General features: G+C 44.4%; 1 protein-coding gene across 1 annotated transcript in view; it reads left to right on the top strand.

Annotated features, from left to right (window-relative positions):
• The window catches only part of LOC145389801 (armadillo-like helical domain-containing protein 3), a 73,177-nt gene that overhangs the window by 20,087 nt on the left and 40,737 nt on the right, over positions 1–12,353 (top strand). The window contains exon 6 of the mRNA XM_080264956.1: positions 9,222–9,355. Coding sequence (XP_080121082.1) covers positions 9,222–9,355 — 134 coding nt within the window. The remainder of the gene's footprint in view (positions 1–9,221; positions 9,356–12,353) is intronic.

The following is a 12,353-nucleotide window of genomic DNA, read 5'->3' as shown; positions in this document are numbered from 1 at the left end:
ATCATCCCTGAGTGGCATTACGTGGGCAATAACCCCAACCACCCCTTGGATGTAAGCCTTCACCAGCTCAATCTGATTGGAGCGCCGCAATTACCCACTAAACCACTAGGTGTCATAATTTGGTTATACGGTTACCACCCAGCATAGTAAATGGTTTCCTGGTGTACAGGAAACCATTTGGCTTGTCACTCAGTGTAGAGTCACCCATAGGCAGAAGAAGAGGAAAGACTGAAGGAAAGAGAGACAAAAGAGGGAGTGTAAAGTCACCTGCAAGCAGAATGATGAGGAAAGAATGAAGTAAAGAAACACAGAAGAGGAATGAGGGAAAGGAGGGAGGAGAGGTAAGGGCAGGCACCCAAGAGCAGCACTACGTCAAGTGAGTGGATGGAGAGTGCCCCCACCTACCAATATATATATATATATATATATATATATATATATATATATATTTATCCATATGTATATATATACAGTGCTCGATGGAAGTACGTGGCACCCGGCGCCCCCCTAACAATGAAGTAAAGAAACACAGAAGAGGAAGGAGGGAAAGGAGGGAGGAGAGGTAAGGGCAGACACCCAAGAGCAGCACTACATCGAGTGAGTGGATGGTGAGTGCCCCCACCTACCAATATATATATATATAATATATATATATATATATCCATATGCATATATATATATATACTTTATATACATATATATATACAGTGCTCGACGGAAGTACGTGGCACCCAGCACCCCCCTAACAAAAACCTTTCAGCAATGGAAAAATCATGTAAATAATGCATTATGATTGCCTTTAATGCTTGGTAGGGTATCCTTTGTGCTTCTTCACGGACCTGAGACGTCGTGGAAGTGAAAGTGCAAGGTTCCTCAGGTGCTGGGGTGATATTTTTGCCCAAGACGCAGTAATGGCTGCTTCCAGCTTAGGCAGAGAGCTCAGATCCTTCCCTTGGAGATTCATCTTTACGAGGTACCAGAGGTTTTCTATCGGGTTGAGGTCTGGGCTATTGCCTGGCCAGTCTTTCATGAAGGAGACCTCGCAGTCACGAAGCCAGTTGGTGACAGATTTGGCACTATGAGCAGGTGCACCTGTGAGCTCGAAGGACCCAGGTAAATGATCACAAAGCAGCTCCAGGTAAATGTCCTGATTCACTTTGCAGTTCCTGGGAAGCACAACAAACTTCCCCAATCCCTTACCAGAGAAACAACCCCATACCATTAGTGAATCAGGGTGTTTAACTGTGCTTTCCACGTAATGGGGGTCAAGCGGGTCACTACCTCTGCACTGGTACACTCACGCTCCTCGATTACAGGTAACAGTAAACGTTGCCTCATCAGACCACAACACTGACAGCCACTGTTCCTCACCCCAGGTAAGGTACTTGTTAGCAAGGGCAAGCCCACACAGTCGCAGGTTACGTGTAAGAAGAGGCTTTCTCACAGGCCTGTGACTTGTGTAACCAAGTTCATGGACTCTTCAAGACACCGTGCGCACTGAAACCTTGCCAAATACTTCTGGGTTGCCCTCCTTAATTCTCCTTGCACTCACACGAGGATTAGACTCCAGTGCACGTTTGAGCACATTAACAGACCTCGGGGAAGTTTTCCTGGGCCTACCAGACCGTGGTTTCCTAGTAGGAATGTCACCACTGTTTTCCACTCTGTTACGGGCACACCACTTCCACACTGTCAACGGAGCCACACCAACCATTTCACTAATTTCCTTCGTGGGGTGGCCTGCCTCCTTTAGAGTAATGATCTGTGATATTATTTCACTAGACAATTCACAGATAGGGGCCATATTAAAGTAGCGAAAGCCAAAACACTGCGGTTCACTAGGTAAAAAATGGCGCAACAAGAGGGAGGAGCGGTTGGTTTTCCCTCTCTCTCGCAGCCCACGGGCAACTGAGGCATCAGCCAACCAGCGTGTAGTAAGGCCCCGGGCTGCCGTGACGTCATGTTAGCGCCGGAAACTTCTGGCACAATTTTTTCTCCCAAAAAAGGGTGATTCTTTTTTCGCCAAAAGTTTACGGTGCCAGGACATAGGCACCACATACTTTTGTCGAGCACTGTATATGTATATATATATGTACTGTATACAGTAATCCCTTAATTCATGCGAACTTTTTTCACGCAATTTTGGTTGTACATGAATTTTTTTGTACAGTAATTAAAACATAAAATTATAGTCTTCAAATAAATAATTTTAATATATGAGAGAAATAAATATAAAAATGCCTACCCGCTGCCCGTGCGCATACATGTGTGTGTGTGTGTGTGTGTGTGTGTGTGCGCGCGCACGTGCACGTGTGTGCATGGGGGTGGGGGTGTGTGCGTGTGGGTGGGAGGTCAGTCTACCACGCACCACACAGGCAGTTTGAATCCGACGGTCACACCGTACATGATTAGCAAATCATTATATGTGGCTTATTTTTCTGCCTTCCAGTGATTGCTTACCTTGTTTGCCAACATGGGGCCTATGCATAGTGCTAGTGATGCATGAGGTAACACACCAAAGTGGGCTCATAAAGTGATATTGCTGACAGAGAAAGTTAAAGTGTTGGACAAACTTAGGGAAGGAATGTCGACGACAATACGCCGTCAGGACTTTTCGCCGTTTGGACGATTCCCTGTTATTTATTTACATACCAGTTTATTTAGCAAGTACACTACTTTTTTACTTGTATGAGTTATAATATCCCCCCAAAAATTAGTTATTAAAGTATCAATTAATCAAAAATAAATATGTCAATAGAATGACGGGAAATTGTCCAGGGTGCGAATTGTCCTGACAGGGAATCATCCATGTTTACGGCGAATTGACTTGGCAGCGTATTGTCTCAGAACCGTATGTTTGGGGTGAATGAGTCAACTGTTTGTATAATAAAGAAGGCAGAACATAGCGACTGTAGGCAGTGAGGGTTAATGCACCTACAGCTGTGCTTGTCAGTTTTCAGTAAGTGTTAAATTTCTTACATTTTTGATCTTCATATTTTATGCTAGTTTATTAGGTGTATGTAGTGCATAAACAGTATTATTCATATGTAATACACATGCGTAATTACGTGCACACATGCACAGAACGTATATGCGAATTTACCACATACACGAAGGATCTGGGAACATAACCCTTGCGTAAATTAAGGGATTACTGTGTGTGTGTGTGTGTGTGTGTGAGACTTTACACTCCCTCTTCTGGCTTTCTTTCCTTCATTCTTTCCTCTTCCTTCTGCCTGTGGGTGACTCTACACTGAGTGACAAGGCAAATGGTTTCCTGTACACCAGGAAATCCATTTACTAGGCTGGATGGTAGCCATGTAACCAAGTTTTGGCGCCTGGTGGTTTAGTGGGTAATTACGGTGCTCAATCAGATTGAGCCAGTGAAGGTTTATATCCAAGGGGTGGTTGGGGTTTATTGCTTATGTGATGCCACTCAGGGATGAGCAAGGCTGGTCACTCTCATCTTAAATGTCAGGACCAACTTGCCTAGCCCCGGGCTTCTATGCTCTTCATGGTGTGACATAAGATTGGATGATGGGTGGATGTATATATATATATATGTAAGTAATCACGCTAATATCCAGATGCCCAGTATCCGAACATCCCCACTACCCAGACATAATCGTCCTGGGATCCAATATTTGGCCCCCCCCCCCCCCCCCCACCCCCCCAAAAAAAAAAAAAAAAAAAAAAAAAAAAAAAAATTCCCGCCCGTAATTTGAACTTGCCGCGCGCGGCGTGGGAGAGCATTGTTGTGGCGCGTCATTCCTCCGACATCTGATAGAGCGCTGCTGCATCCTCCCCACTTTCCACCTGTCTCTCGCTGCGAGTGCACGCTCGTCGTTATGGCTGCCCACGTGATCGCTTTTGTGGTGGTGCCTTACCTGCTGCAGGGCCTCCTGCTGCTCTCGGGCCTCCTCTTAGTGTGTGTGATGATGGCCCTGCCACCTGAGAAAAGGAAGAGAGTGGTGTTGACTCTGGAGAAGAAGCGGGAGATATTGGAGAAAGTAGATGCGTGGTGGTCTTCTTCCCGCATTCTCCGCGAGTTTATCCTGGCCCGGTCTACTTTGTTCGATATCAAGAGGTCCCGAGACAAACTCATGCAATACACGGCTGACTTCTCGTCGAGAAGCAAACGCAACGTGGAAAGGAAGGTTATGTTTACCCCCAAGTTTGCAGAAATCGACCGATCCACGTTGATTTGGTATCGACAACAACGTGCTGCTGGTGTGATGGTACGTGGAACGGAGCTGAAGGCTGCTGCTGAGAAGTTCGCCAGGCTTCACGATGCCCTAGACTTCAAGGCATCCAAGGGTTGGCTCTTTGCATTCAAGTTACGGCATGGCCTTCGCACATGGCGAAGCATTGGATGCTAACGAGGATGGAGTTGACAAGTTTTGGCACAAGGTGAAGGGCTTGATCGACAGGGAGGGCCTCACTCTCGGTCAAGTCTACAACGCAGATGAAACTGGCCTATTCTATTGCTCTCTGCCAATGAACACTCTAGCCGAGGAGACGGAGAAGCGTGTACCTGGCCGCAAGCTTTCCAAGGAACAGATATCTGCTTTGTGTTGCGCCAATGATAATGGCATGCACCGGCTTAAGCCCGTTGTTGTTGGCCGTGCAAAGCAGCTTCGGTGCCTTCGTGGGGTGATGGATGTCCTTCCTGTCATCTGGTACCATTCTTTGAAGGCATGGTTCACAGCTGTGATCTTCAAAGGCTGGTTCCACCGCCACTTTGTCAAGGAGGTCATCCATTACCAGACAAAGACACTGGGAATCACGCGCGACCGGTAAAGGCCCTCCTTCTACATGACAATGCACCTGCCCACCCGTGCGACAAGGACTTGGTTGCTGAAAATGGCCGTATTAGGTGCATGTTTCTGCCACCTAATACGACTGCTCTCATCCAACCTATGGACCAAGGAGCGATCATGGCAACAAAGCGCCTATACCGTCAGAAGTTCCTGGACGAGATGATGGTTGTTCTTGAGGACGAGGACGAGCGCAGGGAGAGACGGGACACACGAGGCAAGTGGACTTTGGAAAACCTTCGCCACTACAACATCAAGTCTGCGCTGTACAGCTGGGCTAGTGCATGGAAGGAAGTCCCTGTGAAGACTCTGGAAAATGGTTGGTCTCGTCTGCTTCTCGGAACAGATGTGGAGTACGATTTTCTAGGCTTTGACGTGGATGACTTCCATGCACGGCTACATACGCACGGCAACGATGTAGATGTGGATGATGTTCGTGAGTGGTTGGATGATGACGAGGGCGATCCTGGGTATCAGACGTTGTCTGATATCGAGATCGCGTCTTCGGTTGCAGGTGTCAGTACCGAACTTGAAGATTCCGACGCTGAAGGCGACGATGATGCGGACTCCTCTCAGCAGGACACTACTCCAGCCATCCCCAAGCTAAGCGCACTCCAGGAACATCTAGAGTTCGTCCTAGACTACCTGGAACACCCGGACTGCGACAGGGAGATGGGGCCCTTGGGACTCGTGGAGGAAGTGCGTGCTTTCAGGCAGCGAATCATCAATCGTCAGAATTGTCGGTCATTGCGTCAATCAACGATTGACAGTTTTTTCAGGCCCGTGACCTCCGCTGTGCCCAGCCCTGGCTCCACTCGATTGCCTCCCCAAGACAGGCCCTCATGCTCCGAGCCACAGCCCAGCACATCAGCCACGGTGGAGTCACCGCTCAACGTGAGTTTGCGGCTGTCTTCAGAGTCGTCTGCAGTGGGTACGCCATCACCACGACCCAGCAATGCACCCCTAGGTCGCCTGCCAGTGATACTCTCGGACTCTGACAGTGAATAAACAGCAAGAACTTCTCCACTAGACCACACAGGAATTTAGAGTGTTGTGCAGTGAAAAAAACAGTGTGTTGTGTTAAGGATTTACAGTTGTGAGAGAAAAGACTCTATAGAAAAAAAATTTAACGTAAATAGACTTGTTTGTTTTGGCTTTGGAAAATTATAAGAATGGGAAAAGTTAAAGCGCAACACTTAGTAAGTTACAATGGAGCATTATTTAGACGAGTGCACACTGTGAAGAGAACGGACTTCTGTGTGTGATTGACTAAGTTCAGTGCAAGACTTCAGGAACAGTGTACTGCAAGTGCTTCAGGAAATCGTTCTTATTGTCAGAGTCCAAGAGGAGGTGGTTATTCATCGAGGTGGCCAGGGACTTGCTGTAAGTAGCCGGAATGTTTCATACTGTACTTTTTTCCATACTATACTTACCTCATTTCATTCTTTAATGTCCTTTATTGGTGTGAATTGGGTGTTAGTAGCTATGCATGTGCAGTAGGAATGTGTTTTTCTGAGTTAGGCTAGGTTAGGGTCCATAAGTACCAGAATGATTATTAATGTATGAACATACTTCTAAACCCTCATTTTATGTTTCTTTTGCATTTATTTCAGTCATTTATGTGCCTTATTGGTGTGATTTGGGTCTTAAATAAGTGCTATGCATGTCCAGAGGGAGTTGTATAGGTGTTTCTCTGAGTTAGGGTCCATAAAAAAAAAAAATCATCATCATCATCCGGACCTCCTTTCCCACCCTAGGGCAGAGTGAGGAGTAGCAATGTCCAGACAGACCAAATTTGCCTGATCCAATGGGCCACACTTCCAGTCACTCAACATTCAAGCCCCCAGAATCCTGGCTCTATCAGATACACCAAAAACATTCACCACGTTCTGTAGCTTCACACAAACGTATCTGATTGAGTCAATCCGTACACTGCCACGTTAAAAAGGTGTTGCAAATCCCCGATCATGAACTTCTTCTCACAACATTCATCCAGCCAGCTCAATCTCTTGTCTGTTCCCTAGCCTTACCGACTTCCGAACTTCTTTTCCTCACACACACATCCACCATATCTCTAAACCTTCTCCATGGCCTACCTTGCATACCTGCAAAAAGATAACTTAAACATATTAATCTGGTTTAAACCATGCAAAACTACAATAAATTACCTTCACAGTTATATATAGATTATGGTTATTTCTGCATTTTATTGCGCAATAAAGCAATAGGAAAGAGATGCACAATTTTTTATGATTCTCGGACCATATTCCCTGCGCGATCTTTTTCATTGATCGGTCAGTGCAATTATGGGAGGATGGTGGTTGTGGTGTTATTTTGAAGCTGAATAGTTGTACTTTATTGTAGTATGTTCAAAAAAGGAAGACAAAGAAAATTAAAGTAAAAAATATGAGTTGAAGTTAGGCAAAAACCAAAATTTTTGTACTTTACCAAAGAGAAATGTTCAGGGGGGGGGGAACTAATAAAGATATGTAAATCAGGTTTAAACCACCAGTATGCAAAACTACAAAACTACTGCCCACCACGCCTAGAACAAGCATTCCGTGACATCATGCCTGAGTCTCTTTGTTATGACATGTAAACGTGATTTATTGTGAATATTTTACTAAAGTATAGTATCTTAAAATGATGCTTAAACACGTCATCGGAATTTATGAGGTTGGATTTGAAATGTCGCGAAAACGTGTCATCGGAATCTCAGAGGGTTAAGGGGCAAGGTAAGCTCCACTCACTGATGAGTATTTCCTACTTGTGACAATCTTTATCCAGTCACAGGCTATGTATATTTCAAGATAATGTTTTAAGGTATATTTTACTTTGTTTTGGCTCCTGGTTCTGAGAAACTTGCATTCAGTCCAGTGCATTTAACAAGTAAAATAACTTACCATCATTATCATCATCATCTTTCCCACCAGAGGATGATGATGAAGTAGGGCCCAGAAAACAAAGGAAGAAAAGATGCAACAGAGGGAAACTATCATCAGTATTCTAAGTGAAATGGGGCCAAACTTCTGTTCATTCACTGTTCAAATCCCTTAGATTCCTAATTGTATTTGACAGACCTATCCATCTGTGCATATTTTGTTGGTATTTTTCATTTTAGATGCCTTCATGTTATTTGACAAACCTAACCATCTGTGCATACAGTATTTTGTTGGTATTTTTCTTATTAGATGCGTTCATGTTATTTGACAGACCTAACCATCTCTGCATATTTTGTTGGTGTTTTTCTCTATAGATGTCTTCATGTTACCTGCCATATAATCAGTCCATTGACTATCAAAATAAAAAGAGGATGGCAAACCCATGTCATGTACCTGTTACATTCACCTAACCAGCTTGATGCCAGTCAGTTTCTTGCGTTTCACTTATAAAGGCTCCAACGTGAATGCATGCTTCGACCTTGGTCACCTAATGGCAGCTCTCCTTGCTGTTTGATTCCCGGTAGCTTCCCTCTTCAATCCCTTATCCCTGAGGTCACATTTTATGACCTCGTCCCAGGTCTTTTTTGGTTTGTCTTTTGCAGCCCAACCCCCAGCTTTCACACTTCTCACTTTCTCACCCAGTTGTGATCCCCCATCCTCTCCACATGCCCAAACCATCTCAGTCTACCTCTCCCCATCACAACACCAATACACTTCTGTCCCATTCTTCCTCTTAACATCTTTCTTTGTGAACCTAACCTCCCCAGGCCTTGCATTCAAGGACGCATTGCACTTTCCATACTGCACTTTCTTATACTCCCAATTGCCATAATCATCCACTTTTTACTTGCTCTGTCATGCATCCTTCCACCTTCCAGTTCACTGTCATATTCTTCTCATTACCGTATTTAGGCAACCACCATCTAAGCACTCTCATCTCAACCCTGTTGTCAACAGATACCCCTACTGTGCATCTTCCTTGAATCACGTTATTTCTTAACCAGCATGCAAGGTACACAGTATACATACAGTCCTCTGTAATCCCATTTCCTCTGCTCTCATTCCTGATGTTGTGCATTGATGCCATACCAAAGTCTCACTCCCATTCATTAATGTTGGCACTAGGACACTCAGGGCACTTTTTAGTAACAGGACCTTCTTAGCACCAGCCACCTTTCTGTGTGCCACTCTTTTCTCAAATTTTTTTTTGCATATTTACCTTTGTCTGTTACTGCACCTAAATATTTTCTCACCTATTCAGGTTTTTCTTGATTCATCAACAAATGGTTCCTCTTTTGTCTGATATATAAAATAAGTACAATGTCTTTCTATGTGTGTCTTTTAGTTATTGACTATTGTTGTGGTACAGTAGTAACATGTAAAATAACCAAATTCTGTACTGTGCTGTACAGTATATCAAGTACAGATTAAGCATAACCTGTTCCTCTTGGCTACTCCACAGGCGAGTACTGCGACAGCCTGAAGTCACTGAGCCTGAAGTTCCTACTAGTGCTGGCCACGGGTACAGACAACATCAGTCAGAACACTGTGCTTGAATACCTCACCATCAACTGTAATTTTGATGCTGTTATCCAGGTCTGCCACATACTATAGTCTCCAGTAATGCTGTTACACATAGATTGTTTAATTGCTGTAATTTTGGAATATTCTTGTTGTTCATGTGTTGATATTGTCTTCATCTCAGAATTCTTGAGTTTTCACCCTACACTCCCTCACTGGAGGCACTATGAGGAAGATTGCTTTCTGCCTTATTACACCATCACCTAGGCATCATAAGTTGACAGGAGGAATCAGTCCAGACTCAAAGACCTAAGGAGAAGGTATATACTTTTTTTTCCAGTCACTGTGCTGTACATGGCATAGTAACCACTGTCCAAGGTCATTGATATTTTGAATTTTATTTAAATGATAGGTGGGGGCACTCACCATCCACTCACTTTGTGTAGTGCTGCTCTCAGGTGTCTGAGCTTTCCTCTCCTCCATCCTTCTTTCCTTTGATCCTCTTCTGTCTTTCTTTCCTTCATTCTTTCCTCGTCCGTCTGCGTATGGATGACTTTACACTCCCTCTTCTGCAGGGGTGTCACCGGGGGGGGGGGGCATAGCTCTCTGGGTCCTTTAAAAATTTATATATATTCGATAATAGCAAAACATGAAAAATTGGCAGCTCTCTGACTCTAAACCTGCACATGACCTCCCAGTAATTATCGGATTACCTGACCTCACCTCACTACGGGTCCCCCCCCCCCCTTAGAAAATTCTTGGGTGCGCCCCTGCTCTTCTGTTTTTCTTTCCTTCATGCTTTCCTCTTTCTTCTGCCTGTGGGTGACTCTACATTGAGTGACAAGCCAAATGGTTTCCTGTACACCGGGAAACCATTTACGCTGGTAACCATATAACTAAATTATGGCGCCTGGTGGTTTAGTTGGTAATTATGGCGCTCCAGTTGGATTGAGCTGGTGAAGGGTTATGTCCAAGGGGTGGTTGAGGTTTATTTCTCATGTTTTGTCACTCGGATGAGTGAGGCTGGTCACTTTCATCTTAAATGTCAGGACCAACTTGCCTAGCCCCGGGCTCCTACGCTCCTCATGAGGCAATGTAGGATTGGATGATGGATGGATGGGTATATAAATGATGCTGCAGGATGCTTATCTCACACATTCTTTACCAAAATCAGGTATTAGATGGTGCCATTAACTTCACCACATTCATTATGTCTCCTTGTTTACTTTTTCATTTGGGGGGTGGGGGGACTTGCTTGATGTTTCTTTTATTTTTATTATTATTATTATTATTTTTTTTTTGGGGGGGGGGGGAGACTTGCTTGGTGTTCCCTTCTAATTGCTTTGGTCTAGCCTTGTTTGGCGGTATGTGGTAGCTCAGTCGGTAGAGAGGTAGCCTGCAGTCCCACCGGACCCAGGTTCAAATCCCCGCTGGGGCTGGGAACAGATTAAGGATTTGAATTTAGTGAAAGCAGACTTTACTTATCTACTAGAAGACTTACTGACATGTCGTAAAAATACCTCCACGAATACCAATACACCAGTCCCGTATGAGACAGCCCCAGCATGTATTCAGTGTGGACGGTGGGTGTTAGCGCCGAAGTGGTGACATTTAGAGGTGTATGGTATGTAGGAGGACTACTGGGCCTTGGGAGCAGGCTGTGAAGCCTTTGCCCAGAGTCGGACACATTAAAAAAATAAATAAATAAATAAAAAATCATCCACCCAATATAGGACAGCCCACTTTACGTTACCTTTATCATTCTTTTTCTGTGTCTGCCCTCCGCTCTTCTATTTCTCCCAACATTTGATACTTTACCTTTCTTTTTGCTTCAGGTGGTTTTCTATTGAGTAACTTGCTTAATAGTTTCCTGTACCCCATAAAATCATTTACTGCGCTGGGTGGTGACCATATGACTAAATAATGGGGTGATTTGGAGCTTACTATAATGCCTTTTTTGTTAACTAGGTGGAGATGCAGTTGTGATGTCGATCAGAAGCTAAACCTTACACTTTTCCCCACACATTACTGTCGTGAGAAACAGCCCACTGCAAGGGAACATCAGACCACAGCAGGGGCAATTGCTTGCCTTCAGTTGATGAGTCTGCTAAGCCAGACAGACAAGGGTTACTCAACAATAACAGCACGCTGGTCTTGTGTTTAACCCCTTAACCGCGGGGCGTCACTTTCGTGATGCTTGGGAGCAAGGGATCATACCGCGGGGCGTCGCTTTTGTGATTCTGTGTTATTTTGAATTCACCCGGGCTTCCAAGTGGGGGCTTGTATCATCTATCAGTACTGCCAATGTCCAACACTAGTCAGCACTCCTAATCTCATCTGTACTCCCATCCATTGTTGACAATTTAGCCATTTCTCCCCGTTCTTGACTCCCCTCCCTACCCCCCCTCCATTACCCTATCCTCTCGCCTGCCCGGCCATGCTACGCTAAGTAAATCTTCCCTGGAATTTTTCACTGATTTCATCCATTAAAATAAGCCCTATGTCCTATTCTTATACCAAATAATATATACAAGAAAGAAATAAGGTAAGTGAGAGTGCCATACACCTGGAATTGGCTAATTATCACCTGACAACACCTCACGTGCACTCGTTCGCTAATTTTCGCTGTTTTTTTCCCCTTGAAATATGCCGTATAATCTATTTTCGTAATAAATATACATGTAAGGAGGGAAGGGAGAAGCCTAAGTGATATTTACATTCACCTGGAACTACCTAATTTATAATGTATTGTCTAGATTTCCTGCCAATCATTTCAGTGCTAGACAAAGCTGTTCAAGAGCTAACATTGGTAGCTCTGAATATCTCCTAAGTAGGCCTCTAATCTATTTTCGTAATAAATATACATGTAAGGAGGGAAGGGAGAAGCCTAAGTGATATTTACATTCACCTGGAACTACCTAATTTATAATGTATTGTCTAGATTTCCTGCCAATCATTTCAGTGCTAGACATAGCTGTTTCAAGAGCTAACATTGGTAGCTCTGAATAACCCCTAAGCAGGCCTCCACCCCGGCCCTCCATTATCAGTTTACTCTCATCTTCCGAAGCGAGGG

The sequence above is a fragment of the Coenobita brevimanus genome, chromosome 14, assembly GCF_032717465.1.
Source record: "Coenobita brevimanus isolate Jiangsu-jjx chromosome 14, ASM3271746v2, whole genome shotgun sequence".
Classification (NCBI taxonomy): Eukaryota; Metazoa; Arthropoda; class Malacostraca; order Decapoda; family Coenobitidae; genus Coenobita; species Coenobita brevimanus.
Note: the sequence above shows the minus strand (reverse complement) of the source record. Positions and strands in the feature narration are given on the sequence as shown.